Genomic DNA, 15,199 nt, shown 5'->3' with positions numbered 1-15,199 from the left:
AATGCCGAAAGAAAAGTCAAGCTTGTTTAATGAAGGTCACTTCAGTGTGTAAAGATTTCAAAGTAATTAAAAGGATTAATACAGCATTACATTTTAGACTTTTCCTTCTCCTTAAATGTCATTTCCAAGGAGTATTTAAGTATTTAAACCCTGAAAACTGATTTTCAAACATTTTCATTTATAGGATCAAGTACTGCAAAAGCAGGAGATTCCAAAAGATACATACTACAATACATGTATATGCAGGTCATGGACTCAATATGGAGGTCATTTGCAGGTAGACCTGTGCAAATGCAAGTGACGTTTGTTGACAAAACCTATAAGCATTGAAAAATATGTACTTGGAAATGGAATTGATGATGTTTGCATTGTCTATTATGCTGTGTATTCAGAAATGCCGCGATGGCTCAGCATTCACCTAATGACACCCCGTCAAACGTAACATTTTATTTGTAACGAAAGCCCACACTTTCGGCAAGACGTTTCAGTATATGACTAAGCTTAGTTCCAGCTTAGGAACGTTTGAATCTAAAATCATTCTACACTTTCAAATGAGTAGCCCCCTGATGATCATATAGAGTTAAGTCTCCGGAATGTCCTGGCTTGCCATGTTGATGAGCACTGAGCCGTGCAGCATTTCTATTGAAACGCAAGTTCCGATTGGTGGTTGGGTGAACCAGCTAGCCAATCAGCAAAACAACTTGCTGTCGGCTAGCTACAGTATCCAAGGCCGTTTTTGTTTAAACGGTTAACCGGTTGGACCACAGTTGTTCGTTTATTAAATAAGGTCGGACCTAGTAATCTGATGTTGCTTTCAGGCGAGCCTTGACAAAGCCTTGCAAGGCCTGCATAAACATTTGCAGGTCTGCCAGGATTTATACCCGAAATTGTTACATTTATAAACGGTCAAACCGGTTGTTCCACATAAATGAACAGGCCCCAAGTTTATTATGTGTTAAAACTAAATTAGTCAAACTATGATTGATCGAGGGAAACAATGATCGATTAATCGTTTTTTCAGGAACAAACGACCAGACGTCTACTAAATCGATTAATTGGAACAGCACTACCCAAGCCTGAAAAAAAACAGTGATATATTTCATTCATGAACCAGACTTTTTTGTAGTCTAACAAGCGTATGAAAATATTGTGTGCAAATGACCTCGCCATTTTTTTCCACTTCCGAAGAGCGAAGGAGACATTCTTATATCGATAAACACTGTTTGCAATGAAACGCAAACCTTGTAATGCAATGAACTTCCAATTTAAAAAAATTTAAACAGAATATAATGAGACTTAACTTACCATGAACCAAAACTTATATTAGACTGCACAAAAAACAACAACATATATTCTATTATAACTAAATAAATGAAATAGACATAAATTACATGATTTCGTTCAAGTTTACATATTGAAAATGAAAATCAAAAGATATCTTTCTTTATTCCAAACGAAGCTTTTGTCCATGCAGGACACTTTAGAGAATTTCTTTTTAATGTATTCGAGTTATTTTTTCTTGAACACTAAATAAAAATAGACACACGGAAACATATGACGGCTACTTCCGACTGGAGAAATTGGTTAAAAAATGTTTGTTCTGATATTTTTTTAAAATACTGTTTTGTGTTGCTAGTTTTTTGTTTCCATTAGTAGATTGGGTACATGTTTATGACAGTCATCCGTAATTTCAACAAATTTCTACCGATATGAGTATGAAATCGTGACTGCTTTTTAACCCTTCAGAACCCCCCCTGGAAATTTGGAAACCCAACCAGATAGGTCTCTGGATCCACCACTGGAAGATGACGTTATTACCAAATCGTTGACATTTAGGCCTAAATGTGCTGTTAAAACTGTAGATATTGAGCATGAACAGAATATCCTGAGCAACACAATTAATGCCATTTACAATTTACCAGGTATATAATTATAATTAAATAGATTCAAGTATGCAAGATCCGTTCCCTCGTGGTTGATTGACTGTCAGTTACTCCAACAATGTTAGAGGTTTTACAAGGCAAAAACTTTTGACAGGCATCCCGTCGCAGTCGGTTAAATCATATCTGATAGAAAAAAGGCTGACCAGCGGCCTATCATGTTACAGGAGTAGACTGTCATAAGTCATTTTCATAAAAAGGTTTGGTGTCCAGCAGCTTTGCTGCATGTTCTTGTTAATTTTTAAGCTTATTTTATATTTCTAATGATCACTTCGTATAGAAAAATTGTTACTATAAATTCATCATATTTCTTGATCAACTCATATTTGATGTTATCTTTCAGTTGAACAAAAGTAAACAAAGGGGAGGGCAAGTTCGAGTACTCTCCCCTTCAAATATTTACCTCTCCAAAATGGAATGCAGATATTGTGACAAGAGCTATGGCACCAATGACAATAAGCAATCCATATCTGTGGGAAACAATGTCATAAGCTTGCTTTTGTAATGCTTTCTGAAAATTGCTCGGCATCTTGCTTTCAATGCATCATCTAGCCGCAGCCAACTGCTGCCATGGGCGCTACCATTACACGTGTGACTACTTCCTGTTTGGAATTATTACTTCCGGTTTTGGTTACTGAAAAAATAGTAATATATCCATACAAGAGAAAGAAATACAATTATTTTATATATCGCGTATTATAATGTTGCTTTACGAACAATGAGAGATCGTTTCTTCCTGTTAATTATTATAAGATTTGTGTTATACGAAACTTTCTTGCTATATATTTTAAGGAAATCAAGATGGCAGCCCTCAGGGAAGCACTTGCTCTTTTGACAAATCCAGCTCCTGTTTTCCAAGATCCCGAAGATAATGAAGATGGTATGCATATGGACATCTAGCAACCGTTTGTTTGTTAGTGATCGAGTTTACAAATCGGAAGCTAGTTCTTTTAATATGTAAATGATACATTTTTGCTCCACATGTAACACACGTGTCTTTCCGGGAATCGGGGGGGGGGTCTGTATCTGTATAATACAGTTGTTACAGCAGTAGCGGATCACTTTGCATATAATTGCTACACACGATTTTTGCAAAACGACATCATATATTTTCAGAAAGAACATTTAATTACCTCTCCAGTGGTACCAAAAAGATCTTCATAAAATCAAATATACACAACGAAATAAGGAAAACAAGACCTACCGTTTTGTCGGCTATAGCGGATCAGTACGGCTATAACGGATCACGCCCTTTGGCAGGCCTCTCACTCACGATTCAAGTTAGATGGTACGTCTCAAAACACACTTTCAGAGGTTACTGATCACATCTAATTATTAATTGGAGCCTTTGCAACGAATACACTTTAAATATAACTCCAATACATGTGTCAACTCTCAAAACATATGTAGAAATTCGAAATCGTGAATGCAAATGGAACGATGCTATGCGAATGCATACGCGTGCGCAGATGAAACACTGATCCGTTATAGCCGAAAAATCACACATCGGATACGACACAATAACGCATGGAAGCATTATCCAAGATTACCAAACAACACATGATTCTGAAACAAAACACCATAATTCATCATTTAAATGCATATTTATTTTGTTGTAAGCGTGTATTTTAATAGAATCCATTTCTTCATCGAACGGTCCGTTCTCTTCTACTTCCTCGAGTATGTGGCCGTCATTTTGGTATCTGAAGGTGCTAGGGGTGTTAAGTGGATGTTTGATTACCACACACATTCCCTTACCTTCAGCATGCTTCTTGTTTACAAAGTATATTTACTCCTTAATCAATTCAAACCCAGACTCTTAAATGGATTTTCATCCCTCCCCTTCCCAAACCTCCATAAATGATACACACACATGCTATGGTTCTGGAACATATATAATATATAAAGGTATCTCATATCACTTTACTAATAAATAATTAAGTTCCAGAACATGTTAATTTATTAACATGTTTAGGTATTACATCCCACTAGGTAGCCTGCATTTCCTCTGACCCTGACAGTGACACCATACTTAGACATTTTGACAGATAGATGTCTGGTGTGGGGCCAGAGCGCACTACTATATACATACTTAGACATTTTGACAGATAGATGTCTGGTGTGGGGCCAGAGTGCACTACTATATACAGACTTGGACATTTTGACAGATAGATGTCTGGTGTGAGGCCAGAGCGCACTACTATATACAGACTTAGAGATTTTGACAGATAGATGTCTGCTGTGAGGCCAGAGTGCACTACTGTATACAGACTTGGACATTTTGACAGATAGATGTCTGCTGTGAGGCCAGAGTGCACTACTGTATACAGACTTGGACATTTTGACAGATAGATGTCTGCTGTGAGGCCAGAGTGCACTACTGTATACAGACTTGGACATTTTGACGGATAGATGTCTGGTGGGAGGCCAGAGGGCACTACTATATACAGACTTAAACATTTTGACAGATAGTTGTCTGGTGTGAGGCCAGAGTGCACTACTATATACAGACTTAAACATTTTGACAGATAGATGTCTGGTGTGAGGCCAGAGTGCACTACTATATGAAAACATGGAATTCTCTGACACCATTTGGTATCACTAAGTTATGAGGTGCTGACAACAAAAATCCACTATAACACAACACAAACCTCATCTATATTGATGAATGGATTATTTATTGATCTAAAACTGCCTTTATTATCACCAACAGCTGATACATTTCGTCAGTCGAGTCCTCGGTTTTTAATTTCGTCGGTCGAGTCCTCGGTTTTTAATTCAAAATTTTCCATCTGAGTGACACCATTTGTAGGTTATGCAAATTACATTGAGTAACTAATCAACAAAAAGAGGTGGTCCAGAATTCTGCTAAATAAATATAATCTATTCAGTTTAAGTTTTTCGGTCCCGATCAGTATGTTTGATTAGTCATTTGCTACCTTTGTGATCACTACTTATTGTCCCCTCCTGCAACACATTGACATGTACAGGGCATGGTAATTAACAGACAGGGCTATATATGTTTTAATGTACATCTAAAACTTTTAAAGAATTAAGTACTTTTGAAATTACCTTTGCTGTTTTATCACCAGAAAGGTATAAAGAGGAAGTGGTATAGTATGGACTGCATTTTAACAAATTTATTTTTAATCTTTTGAAGATACCAATGCCAAACTTGTCAGCAAGTCTGTGGAGGATGAGGAGGATGCTGAGGAAGCTAGCCAAGTCTCAACCCTCCGTAAGAAGGCAGCATTAACAACAGCTGATTTGGGTGAAAAGTATGCTGGAAAGAAAACATCTAGGAACAAACTTTCACAATTTGGTAAGAAATTCAATTTCCATTAGTATTCATGTTGATTGAAAATCTTAACAAGGGTTTTAAACTATTTGAAAAGATTTAGAATACATTTTTGTCTCGCCGCCACGAAGTGGAAGTGAGACTTAGGTATGCCGGCGACGGCTTCAACATTAAGTTTTTGCGTTTAGGCTAGTTTCTCTGAAAGTATAAGTGCTACATCAACAAAACTTGGACCATAGATGCAACTTAGGTAGTACATCTTAACCCATGAATCAAATGCTGGATGTGGCCTACCTTTCATGGACCATTGACTTTGTCAGCATCTCCTTCCACATTAAGTTTTTGCGTTTAAGTTAGTTTCTCTGTTATGTGCATTGATTGTCAAAGAGGGGCATAGGCGAGACATATTAATCCAAATGGCTTGTTTATACAACTCAAGAGGCTGGGATATATATTTTAACTCAAACTTGCAACAGTGACACTAGATGATTTTCCCAAATAAAACATTTCAATGACGGGTTTCTTTTCATTTTTGAAACATGACATGTTGTGATCTTTATCTTGAACAATTTTTAATTGACTATGGCCAGAAAGTAAATATTCTTCATTTTATTTATAGATTTACCTCTCTAATTAGCAAAGTCATTTTATATTTCTTGTGAATTCTGAATTTGAATTCATTTTATTTTTACTCCCAAATCTAGTTTAGACAATTTTTATTCCAGAAGATTTTCTAATTACTCCTTATTGAAAATAATGGAAGCTGACAATAACTAAAGAAACATTTCACACTAAATAACCTCAACTACCTACCTATAAAATTTAGGTATGGTACTACATCGGGGCGCAAAGGAAAATAAACAATTCTTTGAGCATCGTAATGTTTCCTTCAGGTGAAAGTGATGATGAACTGGAGTCAGATGATGAGAATGAGGAAGATTTTGAAGTTGAAGACAATGAAATGGAGGATGGTAATTTGGATTCAGAATCAGAATCCGAAAATAATGATGAGGATGATGAAGATGATGAGGACATAAAATCCTTCCAGAATAAACTTACTCTAGCTACCCAGAGTCCAAAGTCATCATTCAGGTATCAGAGGATTATTTTGTTAGTCAATCACAATTTTGGTGCTTTGGAAATATGTATCCTAATATCATATTGTTATTGCTACACTACTTATTTTTCCTTGTCCTCATTAAAACTCATTCTAGACACCAACCATTCTTAGTGTCTTCCTCAAGGTCAAAAATTTAAGAAGTTTTCAGATTTCAGTAAAAGATTCCTGTTAAACTCTGTAAGTTGTCTTGATGAAATTTGAAATATGCCAGCATCATCAACTGTGTTCTGTAATAAGGTCAACGACCTTCACCTTAAGGTCAAAGGTCTTTGAAATAGCTCAGGTTACATATATGACATCAGTAAACAGGATATTTATAATAAATTCTTCTACAGAACAATTAAAATAAGCTGCATGCGAAAGGCAAAAATACATTTTTGTTTAACACTTACAAATCTCTCAAGATTGTTTTTGGACAGCAGATTTTAACTGGTAACTTCTCTTGTAAGCTGATATTCCACTAAGTATACTTCTTACTCACTATGTTGACAATAGTTTTGCTGATGACGGAGACTTCAGTAAGTATGCAGACATGGATGAAGATGATGGTGAAGAGGGAGAAGATGAGAGTGATGAAGATGATGAAGACGACGATAGTGAAGAAAATGAAGGTTACAGTGATGAAGAAGATATGGAAGAAAGTTTAAATGGTAATAAAAGGAAACAGATGAGAAAGGACTTTAAAATACTGAGTTTTAAATATCCTTATGTAAAATGGGCATTAGGATCAATTAACCTTTAAAAATTCAGAAAAAATGCATTCATATTTTACTGTCACTTTTTTTATTGAAAACATGTGGAGGTAATGAGTTGTTTACTTATCATTATATGATCCATATTGCATCTATGGACCTCTTTGAAAAAGGTATCTTTTATGTTGTCTGAATCGTAACTTCATGATTTGTTTTGTATTATAGACAATGAAGGAGAGATTACAAAATTTTCAAAAGCAGATACCGACCTTGAAGTAGAGAAGGGCAATGCTGCCAAATCCCAACTAGGTATGGAAGCAGTCAAATATGTTTGTTGTTATGTATTTAGCCCACCATCATATATATTTCTTTTCATATAATATGGTCCATTATTGGTCAATCATCAGTCACATGATTAATTGTGATTATTTCCAATACAATCATGAATACTTGGTGGATGTGGACTCTTCAACGATGTCCACACTTACAAAATATATTGTTTAGATTGAAGAAAAACAAAAAATCTGAATCATTTACGAATCAAGTCTTTACTCAGATGAAAATGCATTTTTTGAAGGTTATTGATAATCTTGAGGAATACAAATTATCTAGCAGTGAAGAAATGTGGACAGTCATTTAAACAAATTTGAAATGAATCCAACAACAAATAAATATTTTGAAAAGAAATTCAACTGTATTTTCAGGTGTGTGGGATTCTCTACTTGAAAATAGAATAAAAGTTCAGAAAGTTGTTGGATTGGTCAATCAACTCCCCCAACCTGACACCTGGGGGACATTTGAGGACCATTCCGAAAGGGGAGACAACTTTACACAGACATCATTAACAGGTGAAAATCTAGTTAAGGTCATGTTTGTTATATATATATGCCCTGTCATGAAAATTGGGTAGGTATTGAGACATAAAGCGTTGCCCAAGTGAACATCACAAATTCAATTGTCATAACTCTAGTGCCTTCATCCTTGATTTAATTTGTATTCAACTTTAAGCAAATGTTCAGAATTACATTATAAGGATCTTAATACAAATGTCAAGGTAACTAATGCTATAAATAGAGAATGTTTCTCATTGTTCTGCCATCCTAAGCTACTATCAGATTGGTATGAAACTTAACAAAACGGTTGATTTCAATAATACACAGAATCAGTTCGCATTTCAAAGTCCTAAATCGAAGGTTTTGGAGTTTGTCACTGGCATTAGAAAATACTAATGCTCATTTAGGAAATGTAAGCTGGGGCACTCGTGTATTGCATATATTGTCTAGTAGTAACTAATTTTCCATAGTTTGGATATATATTTCCAGTCCCACTTTCACAGTGTAATATATCAGTTCCATGAGCAACTTTACAATGCATATATGATAGGAAATTTAATATCGCTACTATATTTATCCTTACCACAGCCCAGGCAAGTCTGCAGAACCTCTTGGACAAACTGTTGCAGCTCCAGACAGTCCTCCTACTTCAGAACACTGAGACACGACACATCGCCACTGGAACAGATGCCTCAACGAAGTAAGTCACATCTTTTATATAAAAACAAATGTTTCTGGAAAGGGGAAAGGTCATTTTGGATGATGGGGATCACGAACAGTTACCTACCAGAAAGGTGACTTTAAAAACACTCCAGTGAAAGAAGATTTAGCTTGAAGATTTAGCTTGAAGATTTTAAAACTTATGAGGAAAAACGAAGCAAAAAGAACATTATACAAAGTGTAGCATGCCATATTTATCCTGCATTTCACAATTACTAACTTAAAGTAGGGGATGGGCTTATTAAAGGACAATGAAGTAGCATTTAATGGAATTTTTACAATATTGCAATAGATATGGAGTGGCTTTTTATCAGGTTGGTTTTTATCTGACAGATAAATAAGGTAAAGAACAAGATACATTTAAACCTGTGTTAATGGGCCACTATAAGGAGGTCAATAAATGGTCTCTTAACACAGGTGGTCTCAGAAATCGGAATAGTCAGAAATACACAATTTATTTTCTAATGTCTAAAGAATAAGATAGATTTTGATTTTTCTGATTTGGTCAATTACATCAATCAAGGGAGGGGGGGGGGGGGGGAAATTTCAAATCTTGCATACCAGGTAACGTTTGCTGTAATTAACTTCCGTAATGATAGGAGTACACAGTTTGCTAACTATACTAGTCATTACATGTGAAAGGCAACACTGATTGCATATTGATGTTACCAGGACTGCTTTTGTTTAATATTGAGATCCAAACGGTTGGACCAGAGATGTTCAAATCTGATGATGGTTTCAGGTAAGCCTTGACAAAGCCTTGCAAGGCCTGAACATTTACAGGTCCACCACCAGGATTAACCCTTTCACCCCTATGTAACTTAAGTAGACTTGACCACACATTGATCTGAATGAGTCCATTATGGTCTTCAGTGGTGAAAGGGTTAATACCGAAAATGTTACATTTAAAAACAGACAAACCAGTTGTTCCACATAAACGAAGACGCCCAGGTAAAGGACAAAAGTTTGACTGTGCCAAAAAGTAGCCAGGTATACAAAATAACTTTAATTACTTCAGTATATAACACTGAAATTTGATGGTATCTTTGTCATCTGGTACAGGTCTTCCAAGGAGAAGAGATCTGGGGGAGGTGATAATGACGAGGAGATCACCAGCGAGTCGGAGACAGAGGAGGCTGAGGAAGACCTTAAGTCTCTGATACAAAAAACAGGAGTCAAACGCAAACATACACTGGACGAATACTCAGAGACCCTGACAAAGAGGCACAAAGATTTTCTCAGGTTTAGGTAAGAGAATGTGAAATTTAACCAAACTATTTGTTTAGGAATCCCTGTCCTACTGCAGACAAAACACTTGAGAATTACACTAGTTTTTGTCTCGCCGCCACAAGTAGCAGAAGAGAGACCAAGGTGGTGCTTTTCCGGCGACGGTGGCGCCGTCAACATTAAGTTTTTGCATTTTAGTTAGTTTTACTGAAAGTATAAGTGCTACACCAACCAAACTTTGACCATAGATGCATCTAAGGTATTACACCTCAACCCATGCATCAAATACTGGATGCAGCCTATTTTTCATGGTCCATTGACTTTGTCAGCGTCTCCATCCAAGAATTTTGATTCAACAATTTTTCCAAAAGTTATTGCCCTTTGTTCATTTCAGTATTTTATTTTTTGTCCGGAGATTTTCACCTACTTTTTTTACAGCATGTCAGCTAACTACTCTTAGAATGATGCAGATCTTATTTCAATGTAAGAAAGTATATAACACTATGTGGCATTCGACGGGCATACATCGTTCTGCCCCGCGGTACTCTTGTTGCATTTAAGTTAGTTTCTCTGAAATTATAAGTGCTAGAAAAACTAAACTTGACATGTGCATTGATGGTCAAAGCGGCCGCAAGCGAGACATATCAATCCGAATGGCTTGATTTTCATATAAACAACAACATCCCCTTAATTTTGCTTTAGATACAACTGAAGGAAGGTTGGGCAAAGAACATATTGAATAAATTCATGTTGTTGATGAATTTTGTTTGAATTATTTTCTCCAACAGAAACACCGCAATACAGAAATGGTATGATCGTACCCGTCTGGTCAGCGGAAAGGTTAACAGCAAGTCCTTCAGAAGTTTTGACCAATCTGCACTGAAGCAGATAGAACAGGTGAGTGGACAAAACCTTTGCCTGGAATGTTAGCATAACATTTGAAGTTTATCATGAGGTTGTCTCCCCTCTACCATGGGAATATACTTCATTCACCCTGAAATGAAATTTTAAAAAATATTTTGAAAATAAGCTGACTGTATGATCTTAAATATTTCAACAAAGGAAATTGATTGACTTATTACAGCAAGCTGTTACTTATGAATGCATATACATGTATGTAATTTGAATAAAACTATTTTCAGAATTTAAAATATTAATCATTTGACATGTGTCTTATTTTCCAATCTTGACTTATTACTGGTACAGTATCTACAATGCATTTATCAACATCAGATCTAGAAGTTGGCCATGTAACAAAACTTTGCAATGAAAAAAGGGAAGTCTTATGCAGTTCTTATTTCAATTAATTTGTGGAATATATTGGTTTTTCAACATGTTCTGAAGAAATATTTGCGCTTTTTCTTCAACATATACAGATTCTTGGTGACAAGGAACGTTTGATCAAAAGGACACAGTTGAAGAGATCTGTGTTTAGGGTCTTAGGAACCGTAGAGAAAACGGAGCAGGAGGAGACAAAACCAGATAATGTATGTGACATCCATAATACAGTCAAACTTGTTCATTCGTACACCTCCATTAAGAGACTAAGAGACCACTTTTAATGTTTCCCATGGTTATGATTTCTGTATGAAATTAACCGGTGTTAAGAGACCCCCTCCCTTAAGAGATCACATGTGTTAAGGAGGCTCCACACTTTCGCAATTAACCAGCAAAATTCGTTGAAACTTTCACAAAATGGTTATGCGACTATGTAGAGTTGATGTTATGAAATCTAAGCATTCCAATAGTTTGGGGACTTCTTTGGAAAAAATACCAAAAAAATGAATTTTCGTCAATTTTAATATTTTCAGTTTATTTTTGTGTGTGGCATTGTTCGGAACAGTAACAACAAAATGAAAAGAAGCATTGCTTATCAACCCTACAAATGTTTTATTTATCGTAAAATATATAACACACGTTACACAAAGTGTTTTTTATTGAATTTGTACGGATAAAAGTAATTAATCTACAAGCTAAAAGCAAACAGGACACAAAGATTCATACATAAAGAGTGAGAAACTGAACAAAATATACACAATGGCTTTATAATTAATTTATTTTAACTTTTACAATCACTTTGATCCGGGTGAGAGTTGTCTTCCTTGAAAAAAATCAGAACTTTTTGCAGAGGGATACAATTTACACAATGACAGTTATCTCTGTTTACATATACAACAAATGATGGAAATAAATCAAAATAATGATATCAAAATTATCAATTTATTGTTCTTTTATGGAACCGAATTACTCCCAGTCATGTACACTTTGGACATCAGTCCACAGCCCACTAACACATGGTATATTTACATGTCAGGTACATATGTGCCCAGGGGCTATCGCATGGTATGCCGTTCACAAAATATTATTTTCACAGAGTAATAACTAGACTGCATTTGTAAAAACGATTTAATCGACAGTGCGAAACTCATAACGACATTGAGCTTATGAACTCAGGTAAGCATGTGGTATGCACATGTGTGGTCGGTCCACATCAGTCCGCATTCCATGTGTTTCATATATGACCTTCTTGAGGTCGTCTGGTCTCATGTCAGTGACTTCCTGTGAGTCTGTTTATGTCTATGAATTGGAAGTTTTATTTCTGACGTACGTGTGATTACACATTTCCAGGTAAAAATATGGGGTGTTGACATATCATCATCACGCACATGTACTATTGTTTACCAGGTGTTACATTAATGACGACATGGTGTAAAGTCACATTTCGATCGAGTTAATTGAGTGCGTGCTGTACTTTTCCGGAAGTACGTCACGAAAATGGACACTGATGACGATGTGTGGAGCCACCTTAAGAGACCACTTTTAATTTTTTCCAGTAAAGTGATTTCTTTATGAAATTAACCTGTGTTAAGAAACCCCCCTGATTCAAATTTTGAGAGATGTAATTCTTTAAAAGATGGAAAAAAAATGTAAAATATATTATTTTCATTTTTGAAAAATTAAAATGCTCATATTATATTTTATTAATATAATTAGGAAATCGACAGTGATTAGTCGTCTTTCATATATAGGTGTTTATATAACGAGTTTATTTTTATGAATTTATGAATGAAGTTCTATATTCAAAGTGGAATTCTGTATTCAAAGTGGAAAAATTAAAAAAAACTTGGCTCAAATATATCTATCCCTGATTTTCAGCAAAATTCAACAGACATGGAAAATCTGAAGAACTATGATCAAGAGATATTTGATGATAGCGACTATTACCACCAACAATTACGAGAATTGATAGAGCGAAAAGCTGCAGATACCAACAACCCAGTAGCTCTAAGCAGGTAATGTAAAGCAAACAAAATTCTGAAGGTATAAATAAGTCAAGCTTGAATGGTGGAGTCTGGAAATCATTTGGACCATTACATTTATAGATGTGACTTCATGTAGCCCTGGAAGTGAAAAGTGGAAAAGTTCTATCTTGTGATATTGTTCATAGCAAAAGTTGAAAATACGTTTGTTTCAGGAGTCTCCATTTAGTGTTGTTACTGAAATGTTCGAACATAGTTTACCATATGCCATGATTTTTATTTAATCTTCTTACATAAAAAACTGCACAAAGACAATCAGCAGGATTTCATTTGTCCAGTTTGAAACTAATTTATACTTAATTTATTTGTCTTCATTTATATTTTCAGACATTGGTTAGAAATTCAGAAAATGAGGAAAAAGGTAAAGAAGAATGTTGATACAAAAGCCAGCAAAGGTCGTAAAACCAGGTAAGGATACAGCACACTAGGGTAAACAAAGTTACTGAGGAAATACATTTCTCTAATGGTCAGGTAAGGATACAGCACACTACGGTAAACAAAGTTACTGAGGAAATACATTTCTCTAAAAGTTGGACTTGAGAGGCAGAATCCAAACTCTGTCCAAACTTATTTTTTTTCCAAACCGACCAAATAATTTGGTTCAAACAATGCCAACGTGTAGTAGACTGTCTACAATCCAGAACTCCTTCAAACACGACAAGTCATGTTGTGCCTGTATGTCAGATTCAGATAATGTATTACTTGTTAATTACCGTTATGCCTCAATATAATTGTAAACAGATTTTATTGATGTTTTTGAAACATACTTGAGTTACAACTTTCAAGTTCATGTCAATAGAAACACCATTTATAGACCAGAGTTGTAATTAGAAATACTTTGCATAAACATTAGCCAGATTACACATCTCAGAAACTAATTAAGTGTGAAAGTATTTGTTAACTGTGACTGCAGGGCCGCTTTTGTTTATTGGGATCCAAACGGTTAGAACAATTGGACCAGAGTTGTTTGTTTATGAAATAAGGCCGGACCCAGTAATCAGGGACAAAGTCTTGCAAGGCCTGCATAAACATTTACAGGTCCACTAGGATTTATACCTAAACATGTTACATTTAAGAACAGACAAACCAGTTGTTCCACATAAATGAACAGACCCCAGAAATTACCTATCCCTGAAAAAGCTAAACTAACATATTCCATTTGTTGTATTATTATGGATATCATTTTCCTTTTAGGTATGAAATACACAAGAAGCTTGTTAACTTCATGGCTCCTGAAGACCGATGTTTATGGACAGATGAATCTAGGTACGTCAGCTTGTATTTCAATATCTTTCAATTAAAAACCATAAAGCTTTGCATATTACAAAAATAAATATTCTAACTTGATATATAATATTTCAATATAGTTTCTAAAAGGAATAAAAAAGAATACCTACAATTTTCTCTCTCTCTCTATCTTAATGAATAGAAAACATTTCTTGATTTTCTCTTTGATTTACAGTGATCAATTATCAAAATTGATAATCAAACTGTCTTTTTTTCAACTCCACAGGGATGACCTTTTCAAGTCATTATTTGGAAAAAGATTCCAGCAACCTCCTTCTGAGGCGGATAACAGCAATGCTGTGAAATGATCAACTTGACAGTAGTTTTCCCCCATTCATTGTTATATAGTCAACATAAATAAAATATATCTCGTATACCTGTGTAATTTCTTGTGTTTGACTGTGTTTTCTAATTGACGAACCTTGATTAATTTTGAGGAACAATTTTTAAGAAATTTATTAAAATTACAAATGCACAGCAATTTTCACACTTTAGGTTTAGCAGACATATGTGCATTTTGAAGAAGAGGAACAGTTCACTATATAGCTACGAGTTATTGAATTCATAAACTGGAAAATACATTCCTCAGTCACGAAAAGCTACAATCACAAGTTTCTTTTTATGTGAAAAGCTACAATCACAGATTTTTATTTTTAAATTAAACTGATGTGTCTAAAATCACAAAATTCTATTGCTGTAAAAATCAATGTACCAATACAAGCAACGCTAAAGGTAATTGAGTCGCGTTCTATAGAAGGAATA

General features: G+C 35.1%; 2 protein-coding genes across 3 annotated transcripts in view; one reads left to right on the top strand and one right to left on the bottom strand.

Annotated features, from left to right (window-relative positions):
* The window catches only part of LOC110450047 (N-acetylglucosamine-1-phosphotransferase subunits alpha/beta-like), a 37,680-nt gene extending 35,104 nt beyond the window's left edge, over positions 1-2,576 (bottom strand). For both annotated transcript variants that reach the window (XM_021497279.1, XM_021497280.1), the window contains exon 1: positions 2,344-2,576. In XM_021497279.1, the coding sequence (XP_021352954.1) occupies positions 2,344-2,469 (126 nt within the window). In that variant the 5' untranslated portion in view covers positions 2,470-2,576. The remainder of the gene's footprint in view (positions 1-2,343) is intronic.
* Positions 2,577-2,665: 89 nt separating this feature from the next.
* LOC110450048 (protein AATF-like) lies at positions 2,666-14,811 on the top strand. Its single transcript, XM_021497281.1, has 14 exons — positions 2,666-2,820; positions 5,101-5,262; positions 6,132-6,330; positions 6,854-7,008; positions 7,276-7,359; positions 7,755-7,898; positions 8,472-8,583; positions 9,666-9,851; positions 10,619-10,727; positions 11,207-11,317; positions 12,987-13,123; positions 13,478-13,558; positions 14,345-14,416; positions 14,664-14,811. Exons 1-14 carry the CDS (start codon positions 2,742-2,744, stop codon positions 14,743-14,745), a joined length of 1,713 nt encoding a protein of 570 aa, XP_021352956.1. The 5' UTR covers positions 2,666-2,741; the 3' UTR covers positions 14,746-14,811.
* Positions 14,812-15,199: the final 388 nt, after the last annotated feature.

This window comes from Mizuhopecten yessoensis, unplaced genomic scaffold (assembly GCF_002113885.1).
Source record: "Mizuhopecten yessoensis strain PY_sf001 unplaced genomic scaffold, ASM211388v2 scaffold4947, whole genome shotgun sequence".
Taxonomy (NCBI): domain Eukaryota; kingdom Metazoa; phylum Mollusca; class Bivalvia; order Pectinida; family Pectinidae; genus Mizuhopecten; species Mizuhopecten yessoensis.
Note: the sequence above shows the minus strand (reverse complement) of the source record. Positions and strands in the feature narration are given on the sequence as shown.